This window comes from Sarcophilus harrisii, chromosome 4, assembly GCF_902635505.1.
Source record: "Sarcophilus harrisii chromosome 4, mSarHar1.11, whole genome shotgun sequence".
NCBI classification, from domain to species: Eukaryota; Metazoa; Chordata; class Mammalia; order Dasyuromorphia; family Dasyuridae; genus Sarcophilus; species Sarcophilus harrisii.
In genome coordinates this window covers 356,098,514-356,116,628 of record NC_045429.1, presented here as the reverse complement: position 1 = coordinate 356,116,628, position 18,115 = coordinate 356,098,514, and the positions used below count along the sequence as shown (strand labels likewise).

The 18,115-nt window shown below is 43.8% G+C and overlaps 2 protein-coding genes across 2 annotated transcripts; one reads left to right on the top strand and one right to left on the bottom strand.

The window, feature by feature from the left end:
* Nucleotides 1-6,328: 6,328 nt before the first annotated feature.
* Nucleotides 6,329-7,930, top strand: JTB (jumping translocation breakpoint). The gene is made up of 5 exons (XM_031966617.1): nt 6,329-6,858; nt 6,990-7,024; nt 7,153-7,238; nt 7,370-7,449; nt 7,560-7,930. Exons 1-5 carry the CDS (start codon nt 6,734-6,736, stop codon nt 7,714-7,716), a joined length of 483 nt encoding a protein of 160 aa, XP_031822477.1. The 5' UTR covers nt 6,329-6,733; the 3' UTR covers nt 7,717-7,930.
* Nucleotides 7,931-8,091: 161 nt separating this feature from the next.
* On the bottom strand, nt 8,092-17,397 carry CREB3L4 (cAMP responsive element binding protein 3 like 4). The gene is made up of 10 exons (XM_003768044.4): nt 16,760-17,397; nt 16,483-16,656; nt 15,971-16,220; nt 15,246-15,367; nt 10,860-10,952; nt 10,581-10,687; nt 9,024-9,092; nt 8,843-8,927; nt 8,635-8,731; nt 8,092-8,535 (listed from the first exon to the last, which is right to left on the bottom strand). Exons 2-10 carry the CDS (start codon nt 16,651-16,653, stop codon nt 8,360-8,362), a joined length of 1,170 nt encoding a protein of 389 aa, XP_003768092.1. The 5' UTR covers nt 16,654-16,656; nt 16,760-17,397; the 3' UTR covers nt 8,092-8,359.
* Nucleotides 17,398-18,115: the final 718 nt, after the last annotated feature.

Genomic DNA, 18,115 nt, shown 5'->3' with positions numbered 1-18,115 from the left:
GAGAAAAAGAAAAAAGAAGTGAACTAGCATATGTTGATTTACATTCAAACTTCATAGTTCTTTTTCTGGATGCAGATGGCATTTTCTGTCCAAAGTGTATTGAGATTGCCTTGGATCACTGAACCATGAGAAGAGCCAATTCATTCATAGGGGATCATCGCACATTCTTCTTGTTACCTTTTCCTGGTTCTGTTTGTTTTGCTCAGCATCAGTTCATGTAAATCTTTTCAGACCTTTCTAAAATCAGTCTGTTTGTCATTTTTTATAGAACAATAATATTCCAGTACCTTCATATAATACAATTTATTCAGCCATTCCCCAATTGATGGGCATCTGTAGAGGACTGGTACTATGCTCTGAGAGCAGGACTGCCTAGCACTTGAGGCTAACTTCTGATTGGACGATACTCTATGGGCATATGCTTGGAAAATGGTCCTTTTCTCTGTCCCTGCTGGCTCAATGATTGGTGTATAGAGGACTGTAGGAGGGACTAGGGGGTGGAGTAAAGCTAGCCAGACACACACTCTCTGCTGTAGACGAGGAAAGGTATTCGCAGAGATTCTGCTTCCATCCTGTTCAATCCCGTGTCTGGGGACCAAGAATAAAGATTAAGGACTTTTGCTTATCCTGACTATGACTGATTCTGGGGTGTCCTGGGTGCTAGCGCAGTCGTCACAAGCATCTTTTCATTTTCCAATTTTTTGCCACCACAAAAAGAGCTGCTACACAAACATTTTTGCACATGTAGGTCCTTTTCCCTCCTTTATGATTTCTCTGGGATACAGACCCGGTAGTGACAGTGCTGGGTCAAAGGGTATTTATAGTTTGATGGCCCTTTGAAGGTTGCTCAGGACAGGTAATCATCACTGGGTGAGTCAATCAATCAAATATTCAGTGTTTACTATGTGCTAGGTGCTATGCTAACAACAAAAGAAAACAAAACAAAAAACGCCAAAGACTGGTCTTTGCCTTCAAGGAGCTGATAGCCTAATGGAGAAGATGATGTGCAAATATATACAAGGAATCTATATGCAGGATAAATAGGAAATAATTAACAAAGGGAAGGCACTAGAATTAGGAGTTAGGGAAAGATTTTGGTTGGGACTTAAGCCAGGAAGGCTTAAGTCAGAGTGAAGGAGGCGAAGCATTCCAGCCATGGGGGAGAGCCAGAATACTCAGAATCAGTCAAATTTTCAAATCTTGTCCATGGAAGAGAAAGGATTCGAGTTTCATCAGATTGAAGAAAAGGTGTCAGGGAACGAGATGTGAGAAGACTGGGAAGGTAGAAAGGGGCTAAATTACAAAGGGCTTTGAGTGCTAAACAACATTTTTGTATTCGCTCCTGTAGGCAACAGGGAGCTATTGAGTAGGGGAGGGTAAATATGTTCAGATCTACATTTTAGGAAAATTACTTCAGTGGCTGAATGAAGGAAGAATTGGGGATGAGAGTCTTCACTAGAGCGGTGGCAGCGCCAGAAAGAAGGGGGCATATTGGAGAGATGTTGCGAAAGTGACATCAATAGGCCTTGGCAACAGCTTGGACATGAGCAGCAATAGTGAGGAATACAGAATGACTTCTAAACTTCAAGTCTGAGGGACTGAGAATATAGTGTTGCCTTTTACAATAATAGGGAAGGTAAGGGACAGGGGAAGATAATGCGTTTTGTTTTGAACATATTGAGTTTAAGATATCTCCTGGACATCCATTTGAGAAAATATGAAAGGCAGTGGGACATAGGAGACTGGAAGTCAGCAGAGAGACAGGGCAGGATAGATAGATTTGAGAATCATCAACACAGAGATGGTAATTAAATCTGTGGGAGCTGATGAGATCACCAAGTGGTGGCCTCTTATAGAAGGATCAGAGAAGAGGGTCCAGGACAGAATCCCTAGGGACACCTATGGTCAAAGGGTGTGATCTGGAAGAGGACTTAGTAAAGAAGACAGAGAAGGAGCACTTGAATAGGTAGGAAGAAAACCAAGAAGGGGGGTGGTGTACCAAAAATCTAGAGAGAAGAGAGTGATTAATAGCACCAAAGGTCAAGAAGAATGAGAATTGAGAAAAAGCCATTGGATTCTGCATCTAAGATATTATTAGTAACTTTGGAAAAGAGTAGTTTTGGTGAATGATGTCCAAAGCTTAATTTTAATTTAATTTATTATTTTTGTTATTGTTGTTGTTGAGGAAATTGGGGTTAAGTGACTTGCCCAGGGTCACACAGCTATGAAGTATTAAGTGTCTGAGGCCACATTTGAACTCAGGCCCTCCTGACTCCAAGGCTGATGCTCTATCCACTGCACCACCTAGCTGTCCCTGAAGCTTAATTTTTAGGGGTTGAGAGTGAGAAAAGAGAAGGTGGAGGCATTTATTGTAGAACATCTTTTTTAGGAATTTACAAAGGGTAGAAGAGATATAGTTTGATAGCGGGGATGAAAGAATCAAGGGTTTTTATGGGAGGGAGGAGAAATGGACAGGTCTGTAAGCAATAGAGAATAAGCTAGGAAAGAGTGAGAGATTGAAAATAAGTGAAAGAGGTGAGATGACAGAGGATATTGGTGGAATAGCTTACCTGAACAACAGAGGGATCAGTCTAGGTGAGGGACAAGACCATTTCAGCATGTGAGAGAGGGGTGAAAAGGAAATGGTGACAGAAGAAATTGGAATGATATGAGATAAAGAAAAAGGAGAAGAAGGAGGCAAGGTTCTTAGCTGAGTCAATGGAGAGGGGGGAAGCCCTAGGAGGTCTCTGGGGAGAGGTGAAAAAATTAGGAAGCATCAATGTGGAGAGGTTAGTGAGTTGATAAGGCAAGTATAGTAGGATCGGCTAGCAGCATCCAGGGCCCAGTTGAGGAACAAAGAAGAGCACTCATGTGAGCTACAGATGTTTACTGATCTATAATAGAGAAGTATTGATCCTCTCATTCAGGAAGTTAGGAGCTTTGGAAAGCAGTCTGATTACCAGAGGCTAAACAAGTGTACAAGATCTGGGGAGATTGGGATAGTTTAGATCTAAGCCTTTAGAGAAGAAGTGGTAGGGAATAAGAAGGTCAAATTGGTCAGATACTTTAAAATCTTTGATAAATCAGTCAGTAAATATCTATTAAGAGCTAAGTGCCAGACACTGTGATATGAAACAAAAATAAAACAGTCCTGTCCTCATTCTCAAGGAATAAATTAAACAAAAAGTATTTATTAAGCTTTTACTATGTGTCAAGCATTGTGCTTAAAACAATTGGGGAAACAAGTATAAAAGCAAAACAATCCTTCCCTTCAAGAAACTCATATTCTAATAGCACTGAGGTGAGAGAATAGTGCTCAGGGAAGACTCACAAGCTGAGAAGTAACAAAGGTGGTTTATAGAACAATAGGACAGTCAACTCACCTATCCTTTCCAAAAGGAATTGGAGAATGGGGGAGGGGGGGAGGGAGTATGATGTGGTCACAAGCAAGCGGTGAATGGAAGGAAAATAGCTAGGTGAAGATGGGCTACCTAGTTGTAGGGATCTAAGTGGCTTAGCTCCTCTCAGGCATGGTCACTGGTGGTCTGGTATGAAGGTCAGAGCAACATAGAGCATAGAACAACAAAATTTACAGTCTATCAGGAGAGGTATACTATGCACACACATACATGTATGTATGCATAAACACACATGGATATATGTATATATGTGCATTTGTGTAAATTTAATGTGTGGGTATGTATAAAAATTTACACACACACACATATGTTCTTCCACAAGACCTCTTTACATTTACATATTAAAATGATGAGATTAAACTTCAAGAGATACTTGGGGGTGGGGTGGGGAGGGAGGTCTTCAAAAGCACTGCAGTTTCCCAAATGCAACCTAGGCCTTCAATTGTCCACCATTATCCATCTACGTTGTATATTGAGATACCAGTTGTCTCCATCCAACTTTCGGTGAGAAACTAGGTAATAGGTATCCTTCATCTAAAAGGGTCTGGAACAAAGGGAAATGTATTTTTTTTTTTTTTTTTTTTGGAGATGGAAAAAAAATCAAATTGAATATTATATTCCAGCAACTACAGACCAATTATTCCAAGCAGTCAGTGAGTGGTCAAAGAATTGAGGCTCATGTCCAGGAAGAACCTACCCAGTATGACTCCCTGAATCCTGAGTGTCTCTTCAACAAGGTTAAATATTGGATAAAGTGTGTACTCTTTCCCTGAGTATTTGCCTTTCCTCTTTTAATAGCACCAGAAGGATGATTTCTTGTACACCTGGGCTACACTCTTGCACTGGTTCATTTAAAGAATAGCCAGAGGGCTACAGTATGAGGGCAGAAATTAGAACGGAGGCCAAAGAGAAAAAGCCAGTTAATAGAGAGGAGAAAGGGGGGCAAAGAGGACAGACTACACTCTGGACTCTTTTCTGGAGAGGAAGATTGAATATTTGTGAGGGTTCCTTAGCCTAAGAGAGCAGCACAGTAGAATTTGGAGACTTAGAAGGAACAGCAAGGGATGTAAGGGGAACAAAGCTGGATTCTGATCTTCTCTGTATTGCCTTATGTGGACAATGCAGGTGGGAAGGAATTCCAAGTATCTGTTCCTTTAGGGGATTGGGACGGAGGGAATTCAGTCTTAATCTAGTCTTCTAAATCTACAAGACCACATTGGCCCTGGGGAAGGGGAAGAGACCTATAATAGAGAGGAGAACTGTTTTGACTGTTTGGTTTGATTCCTTCACTATCTTTTTATTGGATTAAACAAAATTTGTGCTACATTTGATATTTTATTAGAAATGCCAGATTATTATAATTCTGTGGGAGCTGAGGGTTCTTCCCTTTTCCCAAATGGATCTAGAAATGCCAGATTATTATAATTCCGTGGGAGCTGAGGGGTTCTTCCCTTTTTCCAAATGGATCTAGAAATGCCAGATTATTATAATTCCGTGGGAGCTGGGGATTCTTCCCTTTTCCCAAATGGATCTAGAAATGCCAGATTATTATAATTCCGTGGGAGCTGGGGGTTCTTCCCTTTTCCCAAATGGATCTAGAAATGCCAGATTATTATAATTCCATGGGAGCTGGGGTTCTTCCCTTTTCCCAAATGGATCTAGAAATGCCAGATTATTATAATTCCATGGGAGCTGGGGTTCTTCCCTTTTCCCAAATGGATCTAGAAATGCCAGATTATTATAATTCCGTGGGAGCTGAGGGTTCTTCCCTTTCCCAAATGGATCTAGAAATGCCAGATTATTATAATTCCATGGGAGCTGGGGATTCTTCCCTTTTCCCAAATGGATCTAGAAATGCCAGATTATTATAATTCCGTGGGAGCTGGGGATTCTTCCCTTTTCCCAAATGGATCTAGAAATGCCAGATTATTATAATTCCGTGGGAGCTGGGGTTCTTCCTTTTCCCAAATGGATCTAGAAATGCCAGATTATTATAATTCCATGGGAGCTGGGGTTCTTCCCTTTTCCCAAATGGATCTAGAAATGCCAGATTATTATAATTCCATGGGAGCTGGGGTTCTTCCCTTTTCCCAAATGGATCTAGAAATGCCAGATTATTATAATTCCATGGGAGCTGGGGTTCTTCCCTTTTCCCAAATGGATCTAGAAATGCCAGATTATTATAATTCCGTGGGAGCTGAGGGTTCTTCCCTTTCCCAAATGGATCTAGAGATGCCAGATTATTATAATTCCAGGAAAACTGAAAAGAGGGAAATGAATTTATTGCGCCTACTTTATGCCAAGTCCAGTGTTTTACAAGTATTGTTTCATTTGCCCCTCAAAGGAAGGTGCTGCTATTCCATTTTACATTTGAGGAGACTGAGGGAGCCAAGGGGCTAGCCCAGGCTCATACAATCGCTGTTTGAGGCAAACCCCCCCAAAATCCCTCAGCGAAAAGGCCTCAGCATTAAGCCTGACCTGCATGACCTCAGAATTCTGATTTTGCACTCTGAATTACACGAGGAATGGAGCTGACTCATGAAGTAGGAAGATCAGAAGCTACTGGATTACAGCTCTAGCCATGAAGTGCGTGAACTGGGGTCTAACGCTGAGAAAACAAAGCACTCTAATCAACAACCCCCGCCTTCCTCCCGGCCCGTTGGTCCAAAACGAGAGGGGGTCCCTGCCAAGGAACCCAAGAGCGCGGAGGCACGGGTTTTATACGTGAAAGCCGACACCCCCCCCCGGCCTGGGATCGGCAGTTCCCGGAAGGCAGTATCACCGCCCCCCCCATCCGGAAAGAACTACAAGTACCACAATGCCACGCGCACACGCCGGCTGAGATACATAAGGATAGGCCTTAGCCTGCCTGGCGGAACTCATCGTTTCCGTTTCTGGGGAGAGGAGGAAGGGGCGTGGCCCAGCGTTTCTCGCGCGACAACATGGCGGTGCCGGGAGCGGAAGCCCGCCCGGGAATCGGCCTCGTTCCCGAGTCGCGTCTGCTCGGAGGGATTCTCCTCCGCCAGCCCTCCCAGACCGGGCCGGGCGGTTTACAGTTTGATGAGAGGAAAGATACTTGCTGATTGCTCCGAGTCTCCGCGACAGGCCAGGCCGCCCGGCGATTGAGCGCGCTGTCGCGACGGTGCCCCGCCGCTTTCTTTCCCCCGCTTTCGCGGGGGCTGCTGGGAGTGCTGCGGCGGCGCGTCTCTGCCCGGCCGCGCGTCTCTGCCCGGCGGCGGAGGGGCTCAGGAGGGCGCGCACTTCGCGCCTGTCACTCCGGCCCCAGGCGTCTTTGTCTCGGCAGGCGCGGCGCCATGCGCCCCTTGCTCGCGAAGCACCGGGAGCCGTGTTGGACCGATGCGCCCGAGACGTCGCCCTGCCCCCCGCGGAGCCTCGTCTTCGTCTGCGGGGTGCTCTTCGCCTTCATCCTGGAGTTTGGGTGAGAGGGGGGAGGGGAGGGGAGCGGGAGGGGGAGGGGAGCGGTGCGCCCCCCCCCAGGTCAGGGGTCAGGGGTGGGGAGAAGCGGGGGTGTGGAGTCTTCTGCCTGACCCGTGCCGCCTCCCTCCGCAGCTTGGCCGAGGCCGCCGCCAGGGAAAAGCAGTCAGGTACGTGTCGAGGGGGCCTTCCCGGGACAGGGTGGGGGGAGCCGAAGGGGCGAGGGACCCCCGGGGCGGAACCCCGGGCCCTCCTCCGGGATCTGGGATGGTTGCTGGGCATTTTTCCCTTCTTCCAGTAAGCACCTCGGCGTCCATGCCCTGTTGGCTGGTGGAGGACTTCGTGGTGGCCGAGGAGTGTGCCCCTTGTACCACCTTCCAGGCTGTGAGTGCCGCGCGCCCCTTATCCAACCCCCCCGCCCCTCCCCCACGCGTTTTTGGTGCAGGAGCAGGTCTTCCCTGCTCCTTCCCGGGGATCTCGGAGCCTCACCCCCTCCGCTCCTTCCTCCTGCACAGAAAACTACTCCGGAGTGCGGGACCACCGGCTTCGTGGAGAAAATCAGTTGTTCCGAGTCCAAGAAAGATGAGTTCAAGAGGTCAGTATTCCCTCCCTCCCCTCCTCCCTCCCCCTCTCCTTGGATGGGTTTGTTGAGAGGGGCTTGATCGGGTTTTGAAGTTGTGATGGACTGTTTCCCTGCTGTCTCAGCTGCCGCTCAGCAATGATGGAGCGACACCTGTTTTGGAAGTTTGAGGGGGCTGTGGTGGGAGTGGCTGCGGTCTTTGCCTGCCTTGTGATCCTTCGTCAGAGATCACTGGACCGAAAGGCCCTGGAAAAGGTCCGGAAACAGATTGAGTCCATATAAGTCCCTGGCCCCGCTCTCCTGACAGTGGAGCTTGAAGCCTTTTGCCCCAAAGGGGCCTGGTGGAGAAGGGTAACAGCTGGCCTGACAGGGGAGAAGGTTGTAAGGGGTAAGCCTGGCCCCTGGAACCCTATTCCTTCATCTTCTTCCCTTTGCCCTTCACCTTTTGTCTCCTCGATAATCAAAGAATAAAATAAAAACAATCCCACAACTATTATAACGGTTACGTTTTGTTTGTTTGGGGGATGGGGTCAGAACAGAAAAAATAGATTGGGGTCCACAATCTCCTCAACTTTGTTCCTTTCTTTATCATGGTTAGAGCTTAAGTGAGTCCATCTGAGCACAAACTAATAAGAGATCTGTGAGACCAAATAGATCAGGTAGAAATTATAACTTTATTTTAGAGCAGCATCTTTCTTCCTTTCCCCTCCCCCCTAAAAAGCTCCACTTAGAGCTTCCCTTGGTTGTATGTTACTATTCACGTTGAGAGCAGAAGCTGCTGGTCATGTTAGGGAACAGGGAAAGGGTACTACCTCCAGGTTCTCTCCAGCCTGCTGCCTTAGGGTGTGAAGACTTGTGGGTGGGGAAGTGCCCTGTATTTCAATCCCAGGATTTGCAGGCCTTCTACCCTTTTTCCAAATCTGCCTTACATCTCATCAGCATGCTGCACAGCTGGGTCCCTCTTCCTGCGGCCTGGCTGCTTCCCACCCTCCGTAAGCACTGCCTCTGAGGAACCATCGATATCCTTGCCTCCAGGCTGTGATACCAGGGTCCTCAGGATATCAGGCACATCCCTGTGAGTCAAGATGTTTCTGGAGATAACTGAAGAGTGAACAAAAAGGTTAGGGTGAGGATTTTTCTAGGCCCCAACCTGTTGCCCTTTGCTTGGCACCCACACTAATAGTTCCCACAGCACCTCACCTCCACTAGGCTTATAAGTGTCAGGCCCAGTTGGCTGTTCCCTGTGAAAGGGGTTGAAGCTGGGAAGAATGATGAGGGTTAAAGAAAGTATGAGGATCTAGAGAAAAGGAGAGAAATTTGGTAAGCAGAAATCTGGGGCCACAATGAGGGAATAGAAGGAAGGAGAAGGAATGACAAATTTTAGATGGGCCGGGGGAGGGATTATTACCAGGACACAAGTGCTGGTCTGGGCAGCCTTGTTAGAGGTCTGAGCAATGAGTGCCTGTAACTGTCGAAGTTGAGCCACTAAGGAGCTAGTAGGGGAGGAAAAAAAAGAGGCAGTGTGTTTCTGGTTTCCAGCTGAATCACCTGCATGCCCATGTCCTCTCCATCACCTCTGTTCTACTCACATGTTGTGTCTCTCCAGCTCCTGCAGCTTCTTTTGTAGCTGCTGATTCTGTACTGAGCAGGCAGCCACCCTGATGGAGGGAAAGAGACTTAGAGATGGGGATCACATGGTACCCAAACCAGGAGAGCAAGTCAGTGCACATTTGTTTACCTACATAATCAGCAAAGCACTTAAGTTCCTTCCACTTGCTAGGCAGTGAAAAAAACAAAATTGAAACAGTCCCTGCCTTTAAGGAGCTTAATCTTCTACGAGGAGAAAAAAGATCTCATATTAAAACAAAACAAAACAAAAAAAAGATGGTTTGGAAAGAAGAGCACAGTTGCTGGGGGAACCAAGAAGGACTGTAAAAAGTGCTTAAGCTGAGTTTTGAAGGAAACCAGGAATTCTAAGAAGGGAATTTAGAAGCTACTGGAGATAGCCCCAGTCTGTTGAGCTCCACCCCGATATTATTAAATGCCTAATGGATTTTTCAAACTAAGTGTTCCATAGATTTCTTGAACTGCATCAAAACAACTTTTCTCCTAAATCCTCTCTGAACTTGCCTATTTTTGTCAGAATCGCCAGTATTCTTTCAAAGCAGCTTTGTTTGGGTCAAATATAGTCTGTAAGAATAAAGGTCAATTTGTCCTATGTAGTGTAGGAAGGAAAATAGTATAGTATGAGGTAGAAAAGATAAATACCAGGTTATGAAAAATTGTAAGTGCTGGCAGGGTTGTTTTCAATCCTCGGGTCACTGGGAGAGTCACTTTCAGCAGTGTGGAGATTAGATCAAAGTGGGGAGAGACTTGGAGCTGGGAAACAACTTAGAAGGTTATTCCAATTGTTGAGGTGAGAGGTGAAGCCTTGCCATGAAGTGATGGCTATGTGGGCGGGAGAAAAGGTTGGAAGAAAGAGATGTGGAAATAAGATCTGGCAACTGATTAGATGTAGGAGAGGGAGAAGAGTGAGGAGCCAAAATGCATACTGCTGGGATTATCAATCCAGGTGAATGGTTGTGATTTTAACAGAAATAGGACAGTTTAGAAGAGAAGTTGATTGGGGGAGTTCTATTTTAGATGTACTGAGTTTGAAATGTTTGTGGAACATCTCTTTTTAAATGTCTGGTAGGCAGCTGGTGATCTCAGGAGAGCTCTAGGGCAGGATATATAGATCAAGGAATCATCTGCATAGAGATGAAAACCCATGGATAGTCATCATGTCACCAAGTGAGAGATAAGAAAAGAGGGCTTTGGGAACTGTCTTGGGATACACGTGATTAGAGGATGTGATATGGATTATCAAAGGGGACTGAGAAGCAGTCAGATAGGAGTATGAGGCAGGACAGTCATAGAAATCCAGAGAAGATTGTTTAGGAGAAGAGAGTGGCCATTGGTATCAAACACTAGAGAGAAGAGATGAAGAAGATGAGGTTTAAGAAGAGATTTCAGATCTAGCAAATGACAGATCATTGGTAACTTGGAAAAAGAACAAAGTATGACTGTCATGTAGGTGATCTGTACCTTGGAATGGGTTGGAAAAGAGGCTAAGGGTTCACATTGCTGTATGATGAAGTACATACCTAGTCTCCAGACCATCTATGTATTCTTTCTTGCGTCTCCGGCTGTCCTGAGCAGACTGCTTGTTTCTGATTTTCCTCCGAACCTTCTTAAGGACTCTTTCCTCTGCCTGGGAACCCAGAGCAAGGTTTAGTATTGAGATCTTAACTCCACAGTGCTTAGATCATTAATAATTGACTTGGCATTTGAATTGAACCCTTATCCCACTATTCCCTGAGGTTCTAAATCCCCAGAGTACATGATGAGGATCTCATTATTAATATGTTCAAAAAAGGAGTTACCTTGGTGAGGGGTAGGTGATAGGGCAGAGTTACCCCTTCTTGTCCCAATAGTCGCTTCTCTTCATCTGTCAGATACAATGCTGGGCAGTGTAGCTGGTGAGCAACAGAGAAGAAGGAGGAGATAGGAAAGAGAATTCACTCTATTAGGATCTAGAACTCTTGCCTTTTCCCATTTGGAAATTCCAAACCAAAGGTAAGGGAAACAGAAAATTCAGAGTTCAGCTGAAGGGCTTAGAACAATCTGATAGGAACTGAGACCTTTCTTTTTGTCTTTCAATTCATGGTAAACAAACAAACAAACATTTCAAGAACTGAGAATTACCTAAGGGAGTTCTCAAGACAAAACTTTCCTTTTTTAAAAAAAAATTAATAATTATTTATTATTATAATATATTAATTATTATAAATAACTAATAATATATTTATTTTATAAATATTTATAAATATATATTTATATATAGTAATAAATTAATTATTATATTATAATATAAAATTATATTTTATTAATTTATTTTCAGAATGTATGCACAGGGGCAGCTAGATAGTGCAGTGGATAGAGTACCAGCCCTGAAGTCAGGAGGACCTGAGTTCAAATCTGACCTCAGACACTTAACATTTCCAAGCTGTGTGACCTTAGGCAAGTCACTTCACCCCAATTAACTCAGGGGGAAAAATATGCACAGATAATTTTTCAACACTGACTCTTGCATAGCCTTGTGTTTCAGATTTTCTCCTCCTTTCTACTCCCTCCCCTAGATGGCAAGCAGTCCAATATATGTTATAGTTGTTAAAATATATGTCAAATCCAATATGTTTAAACATATTTATACAATTCTCTTGCTGCACAAGAAAAATCAGATCAAAAAGTAAAGTAAATGAGTAAGAAAACAAAATGCAAATGAACAACAACAAAAAGAATGAGATTGTTAGGTTGAGAATTTACATTCTTCTCTCTGGGTATAGATGGCTCTCTTCATCACAAGATCATTGGAACTGGCATCAATCATCTCATTGTTGAAGAGAGCCACGTCCATCAGAATTAACTGTCCCATAGGCTTGTTGTTTCCTTGTATAATGATCTCCTGGTGCTGCTCATTTCACTCAGCATCAGTTCATGCAAGTCTCTCCAGGCTTCTCTAAAATCATCCCGTTGGTCGTTTCTTACAGAACAATAATATTCCATAACACTCACATACCATAATTTATTCAACCATTCTCCAACTGATGGCATCCACTCAGTTTCCAGTCTTGCCACTAAAAAAAGGGCTGCCACAAACTTTTTTGCACATGTGGGTCCCTTTCTCTCCTTTAAGATCTCTGGGATATAATCCCAGTAGAAACACTGCTGGATCACCCTTTGATAACTTTTTGAGCAAATTGCTCTCCAGAATGGTTGGATTTGTTCACAGTTCCTCCGGCAATGTTTAGCGTCCCAGTTTTCCCACATTCCCTCCAACATTGGTCGTTATCTTTTCCTGTTATCTTAGCCAATCTAAGAGGTGTGTAGTGGTATCTCAGAGTTCTCTGATCAATAGTGATTTGGAGCAGCTTTTCAAATAGTGATTTGGAGCACCTTTTCATATTGAAGGGGGAGGGAAACTGTTCCCTTTACTAAAGCTGTGTTCCCTTTAAGATTATCACTCTGAAGCTGTGTTCCCTTTAAATTATGTCCCCTTTCTGATCTCAGAGATTAGGATCTCCCAGGCTCCAAGGAGTCTAGAGAGAAGGCCCATCTTCCCAGGAACCCATTGATCTTTTTGAAATTCTAAATTCTCATTCAATTGAGAAATCCTGGTTTGATCAGCTCAGGCTATCCCAGCCCCCACCAAGATACCCATATAACAAGCTTCCTTCAGCTCAATTCTTTGCAGAGGCCAGGTAATTTTACTAGGACCCTGCCCGCATTCTCAGTGTAAAATTCCATTTCCCCAATAGGACTCTGCCACTATAGAAGGCAGTCCCTTAACAAACTGGTTTCTATCCAACAATAAACTTTCATTTTGCAATTAATAATTCAGGAATAAGTGAATTCTTTCACTTTAAACCTGCAGCCAATTAAAAGAGTCTCATCAATATGACTAGAAATGGTTTCAATTTCTTCATCTAAAAATTGTCTGTTCATATTTTTTGACCATTTATCAATTGGAGAATGGCTGGAATTCTTATAAATTTGAGTCAATTCTTTATATATTTTAAAAATGAGGCCTTTATCAGAACCCTTAAATGTAAAAACATTTTCCCAATTTATTGCTTTCCTTCTAATTTTGTCTACATTAGTTTTGTTTGTAAAAAAAAAAAAAAAAAAAAAAAAAAAAAAACTTTTAAATTTAATATAATCAAAATCATCTATTTGATGCTTAATTATGGGTTTCAGTTTTGTTTTGGACACAAATTTCTTCCTTCTCCACAGATCTGAAAGGGTAAACTATCCTATGTTCTTCTAATTTGCTTATAATATCACTTTAAAGACATAACTTTCCAACAACTACTCCAGATACTGAGGAAGGAAAGCCATCTGAGAAAGGCTTAGCTACTGAAATTATAGGGGAAAGGAATAAGAAAATGGTAATGACTGAGACAGACCCCAGGAACACTTCCTGCCTTCCAATGAGAAAGCATGATGCCTCTTTTAGGGAACTCCAAAACCAGAGGGATTTGCAAGGGCCCTGAATTTGTAGTCAGGAGAGAACTGGCGTGCAATCCTAGTTTTGACTTATTAACTGTATGGCGCCAGGAAAGTCCCTTAACTTTTCTGATACTTTGTTTTCTCATCAACAAAAAGGATATTGACATTGTTTTTTACCTTGTAAAACTGGGATGCAGAGACTTAAAAATGGTGACAGCTTCCATTCAAATAAGAGTATTGGGCCCAGGAAAGTTGTATAGTATAGTTCTAGTTTCCAGCTTCAGCTATTCCTGGGGCAAAGGCCTCCCTGCCAACTGGGATTTTCAGCAAGGACTTTATAGCACATCTCAAATATTATGTGGGTAGTGTCTTTTCACATAAAGGCTTCAGCACCTATAGGCTGTGATGGGAGAACTCCGAGCAGAGGAGAAGGCTGAACACCTCAGTTTCTCCCAGGAAATCCTTTGATGGCATCTTCCTGTCCATGTGGGATTTTTTCTTCATCTCACATTTATCTTGTGATTTGCTTTGGTCTCATAAATCATTTTGGGCTATAGTTCAGAATTTAGTTCCTCATTAATTATAACAACCAACATTTAAATGGCATTTTAAGATCCAAAAGCACTTTATATACATTTTCTCATTCACAACCTGGTAAGTTAAGTGTTCTTATGATCCTCATTTAACAGATGAGAAAACTACAACTGAGGTTATTCAACAAGTGTCTGGGGCATGATTTGAAGTCAAACCTTCCTGAAACCAAGACCAGTCTTCTAGCTATAGTAGTAGAGATTTCTAATTTGCTTTAAGATTTACAGAAACACTTTCCTCAAAGTAGCACTGTGATGAAAATAAAGTAATTATCCCCTTTTTATTGATGAGAATCCTACAGTTAAAAAATCAAAATCAGAATTCAAATTCAGTTCTCTCCTGACTGCAAGTTCAAGGCCCTTGACAATACATTTAAAATGGGAATTCCCCTAAAGCAGGCACTGAATCTTCCCAGTGGGGAGGTGTGTTCCTGAGAACTCCCCAGAACAGTCAGTAACATGTTCACAAATTGACTTTCTGTGGAATCATGGGCAAGTCACTTAAACTCTTTCCTTATCGTAAAATTAGAGATAATTGTATTTGCTCTGCTCCTCTGAGAGCATTGTTATAGAACTCAAACTTTATTCATGTTAAGTAGTTTTGTAATGTATAAAAATAAAATACTATCCATTTATAAAAATGTCATAACTGGCCCTATTCCATATGCCACTCACTGGTGGAGTGGATTCAATGTTAAATATTGCTCCCTTTGCCCTGGGATTATCTTATCTACGTTAGGGAAAGGAGAGCCTGTACTTTTATATGGATTCTCAGTCTGCCTGTCCTTTGGGAAGGCAGTAAGCCTCTGACTCCTGCCTGAGAAAGACTATCATGCCTTTCTCCTTGCCTTTCCTAACCCCGTTATGCTAAGTCACTTCCCTACACAGGTCTGTCTTGTTCTAACAAGTATGGGAAGAATGACTGGGAAGGAGTTTTTATCTCCTAACCTATATCTCAGCCTATGCTCTTTCTTGTCTTAAATCAATCATTTCCATTATCTTGCATTTTTATGGGCAGAGTTGGTCCTTGGTGTACATCCTTAACCTCATCCTTGCACCCCAAATACTTATTTTCTACCGCCGGTGTCATTTCTTTTTGCAGGTACCCAGTGTTGGAACTTTTTGTATTTGATATAGGAGAGAAAAAGGAAAACCTCAAAAAGAACTTACCAGTGTCTCAGGAGGCACCAAGACTCCTGTACCTATTCTGGGCTCTGGGTGGACAGGAGGGTCAGTGGGAGGCTCACTGATGATGCAGCCATCAGGGATCAGCAGTGGAGGGCTCCACTGACCTGGGCACATGGACAGATAGAAGGCTTAAGAGCAGATCGAAATTCAAGGAGGCAAGGTTGGAAGCAGTCCAGGTAAACTACCAGAATTAGAGCTGGGGACTGGGGATAGTGCAAAGTCAGCACTCTCTGAAGTGTTGATTAGAGATGGGGAGGGAGGCTCCAAGCTGGAGACCTAGAACGCTTCATTGTACCTCCACCTACCAATTAATTAATCAACAAGTTTTATAAAGTGCTTTTTTCTTGTCAGGCACTGTGAAAGGTGCTGGGGATAAAAATAGAAAGAATGAAACAATATCTGTCCAAAGAGCTTACAGTCCGATGGGGGAGCCAATGTATACATGAATATGTAGCTCTAATAGTAGCTATCAAGTAATGAAAGGGAGAGTCCAGTAGCCATTAAGAAGATGTAGGGAAAGCTTCTTAATAGGTGTTCCTTGAGCTTCAACTTGAAGAAAGAAGAATTCCAAGACAGAAGAGAGGAAGGAAAACGTTCCAAGACATGTGAGATAGTCAGTGTAAGGAGATTTGAGATGTTCAGAATGTGCTGCACAGAGAGGGTTAAGGTTAAGGTTTGACTGGGAAACAAGGGGAGAAAATACCAACCTAGCTGGATAGAGATTAGTCCAGAGCTGGTGTGGTCAGCTTTTCCTTGCAGCCCTTCTAGGGCCCCAGTCTCATAGACAACCTCATAAAGGGCAGGAGGACTGAGAGCCATGGGGGCTGGGGAGTTGTCTGGAAGACCAGGTTCCTCAGAAATACCACTGTCACTTCCTGGAGAAACTCTGGACTGATAGACCTCATTGGGGTCAATGAGTAGGTTCAGGAAATCATCCGGCTCATTCTCCTGAAGGCCCTGAGACGGTGAAAGGGAAGCTTATTGTATAGAATTAGGAAATCTTTCTAAAGACTGCCCACGACACCTAAAGCTATGGTTTCAGCTGCTTTCTTCAGTGGAAGTAAGCAATAGGGTAATTCATCCCTGTTCTGGAAAATCTACCTAGAAGTCGTTTTTGAGCCACAAACTCCATTATTCCTTACTCAGCCTTTCTCTTTATCACCCACCCTCATTTTCTGATTCCCTTCCCACACTATTTCTGTCCAGCCCTCACACTCACACAGCTGCTGTTCCCACGGGGTTCCCATCCTCCCAGCACTGGATCTTGCAGTCCACTTCCAACTGGCTCTTGGAACGAGGAGGGTGCTGCCAGCTCTGGGAAGGCCCTTATGGTTATGTCTTCTGAAGGTTCCAACAAGATATCCAGCAGTTCTGGGTCGCCAAGCTCCATCCTCTTAATGGGGGGTAGTAGGAGGGAGGGTGAAAATCCTGTCAAGCCCCGGCCCTAAGTGATTTCTCCCCTGCACCCACTCAACTTCTCCCCCACCTCTCCTTACCTGTTCTCTCCCCTTGGCTGGTTTGCCAGTTCGGTGAAACAGGACCCCTACGCATTACCTGTCCTGTCCTGCTCCCTGGAAGGCCTCAAACACTTACACTAGCTTTTTCTTTCATCCAGGATCTCACATCCTGGACCAGCCAACACCCAGCCCCGCCCCCCTCAGGAGCATTGGGAAGGGAGTGGTGGCCGGGAAAGAAATTCTCAGGATCGGGACTGGGCGCTCAGAGGGTTCTGCAGGCATGTCTTTTATGCCTCAGTTTCCTTCTCTGCCTCCCAATCAGGACCTATCTCGCTAGGAGATAAAATGGGGGTGGCGGTGGGGAAGCGTGTTCTCCTGATCCCAAAGCCCGGGAATTGCCTGCCCACCACCGGGAGGGAAGAATATGCTTTAGTATCCCTAGGTATTTATTCTGGGATCTTGAGCCTTATTAAAAGAGGTCCGGAGTGGGGGTTGAAACGGGCTCGAAAGTCCATAGCCTTCAGCCCTTACTTTTCGCCTTTTCTAGGGATTCTGCTGTTTAAAACAAATAAATCAAAAACGCCTAGGATTTTGAGGAACGTCTTTTCCATCCAATCGTGTAGTCCTGCTCTTACTTTTATTCACCCTCCTCTGTTCTGGAGGGTGACAATAGGTAAACAGCCACGCCCCCAATAGATTTCAATAGGCTTCTGGAGGGAAAACTCAGACCGTTGAGGTGGGAACACTTATTTGTCAGGAAGGAATTGGGTGCCTTGGATAGAGAGCAGGCGGGGCCAGAGAAGTTGGAATGAAGCCGAGGAAAAGTTCCTGGGAGGGAGGAGGGAAGGAGAAGAATCTCTTCCACGTGACCTAGTTTCAGCTATCACTGGGGCAGAGAAATGACTTCTGTCTTGAGCCACGGGACATGCTTATAATAATCTGGCAGAAAGCCACATGTTAACGGACTGACTCCTCCTCCTGTGGAATCAGGTTTTATGCTGCATAATAAACAAGAACCTTGAAGATAAATTCCATCGCTGAGACTGATGGAGGTGAATGTAGATTTGGGAAATCCAACATGATCAAAATTTATTTGTACATTTATTACAGCTTTTTATTTTCAAAACATATACATGGATAATTTTTCAACACTGACCCTTGCAAAACTTTGTGTTCCAAATTTTTTCCTCCTTCCCCATACTCCTTCCCTATGGCAAGTAATCCAATATATGTTGAACATGTTTAAAATATGTTAAATCCAATATACATATACGTATTTATACAATTAGCTTGCTGCACAAAAATCACATCAAAAAGGGGAAAAAATGATAAAACAAAAAGGAAGCATATAACAGAAAGCGTAAAAATGTTATGTTGTGGTCCACATTCAGTTCC

Excerpts from the sequence above, each read along its gene's own strand:
- CREB3L4 (XM_003768044.4), bottom strand. The coding sequence starts at position 16,653 with ATGGAGCTTGGCGACCCAGAACTGCTGGATATCTTGTTGGAACCTTCA. Across the intron at positions 15,368-15,970 it reads ACTAATCTCTATCCAGCTAG|GTCAGTGGAGCCCTCCACTG; the intron begins GTTGGTATTTTC and ends CCATGTGCCCAG. Across the intron at positions 8,536-8,634 it reads CACTTATAAGCCTAGTGGAG|TTATCTCCAGAAACATCTTG; the intron begins GTGAGGTGCTGT and ends TTCACTCTTCAG.
- JTB (XM_031966617.1), top strand. The coding sequence starts at position 6,734 with ATGCGCCCCTTGCTCGCGAAGCACCGGGAGCCGTGTTGGACCGATGCG. Across the intron at positions 7,025-7,152 it reads CGCCAGGGAAAAGCAGTCAG|TAAGCACCTCGGCGTCCATG; the intron begins GTACGTGTCGAG and ends CCCTTCTTCCAG. Across the intron at positions 7,450-7,559 it reads AAGAAAGATGAGTTCAAGAG|CTGCCGCTCAGCAATGATGG; the intron begins GTCAGTATTCCC and ends CTGCTGTCTCAG.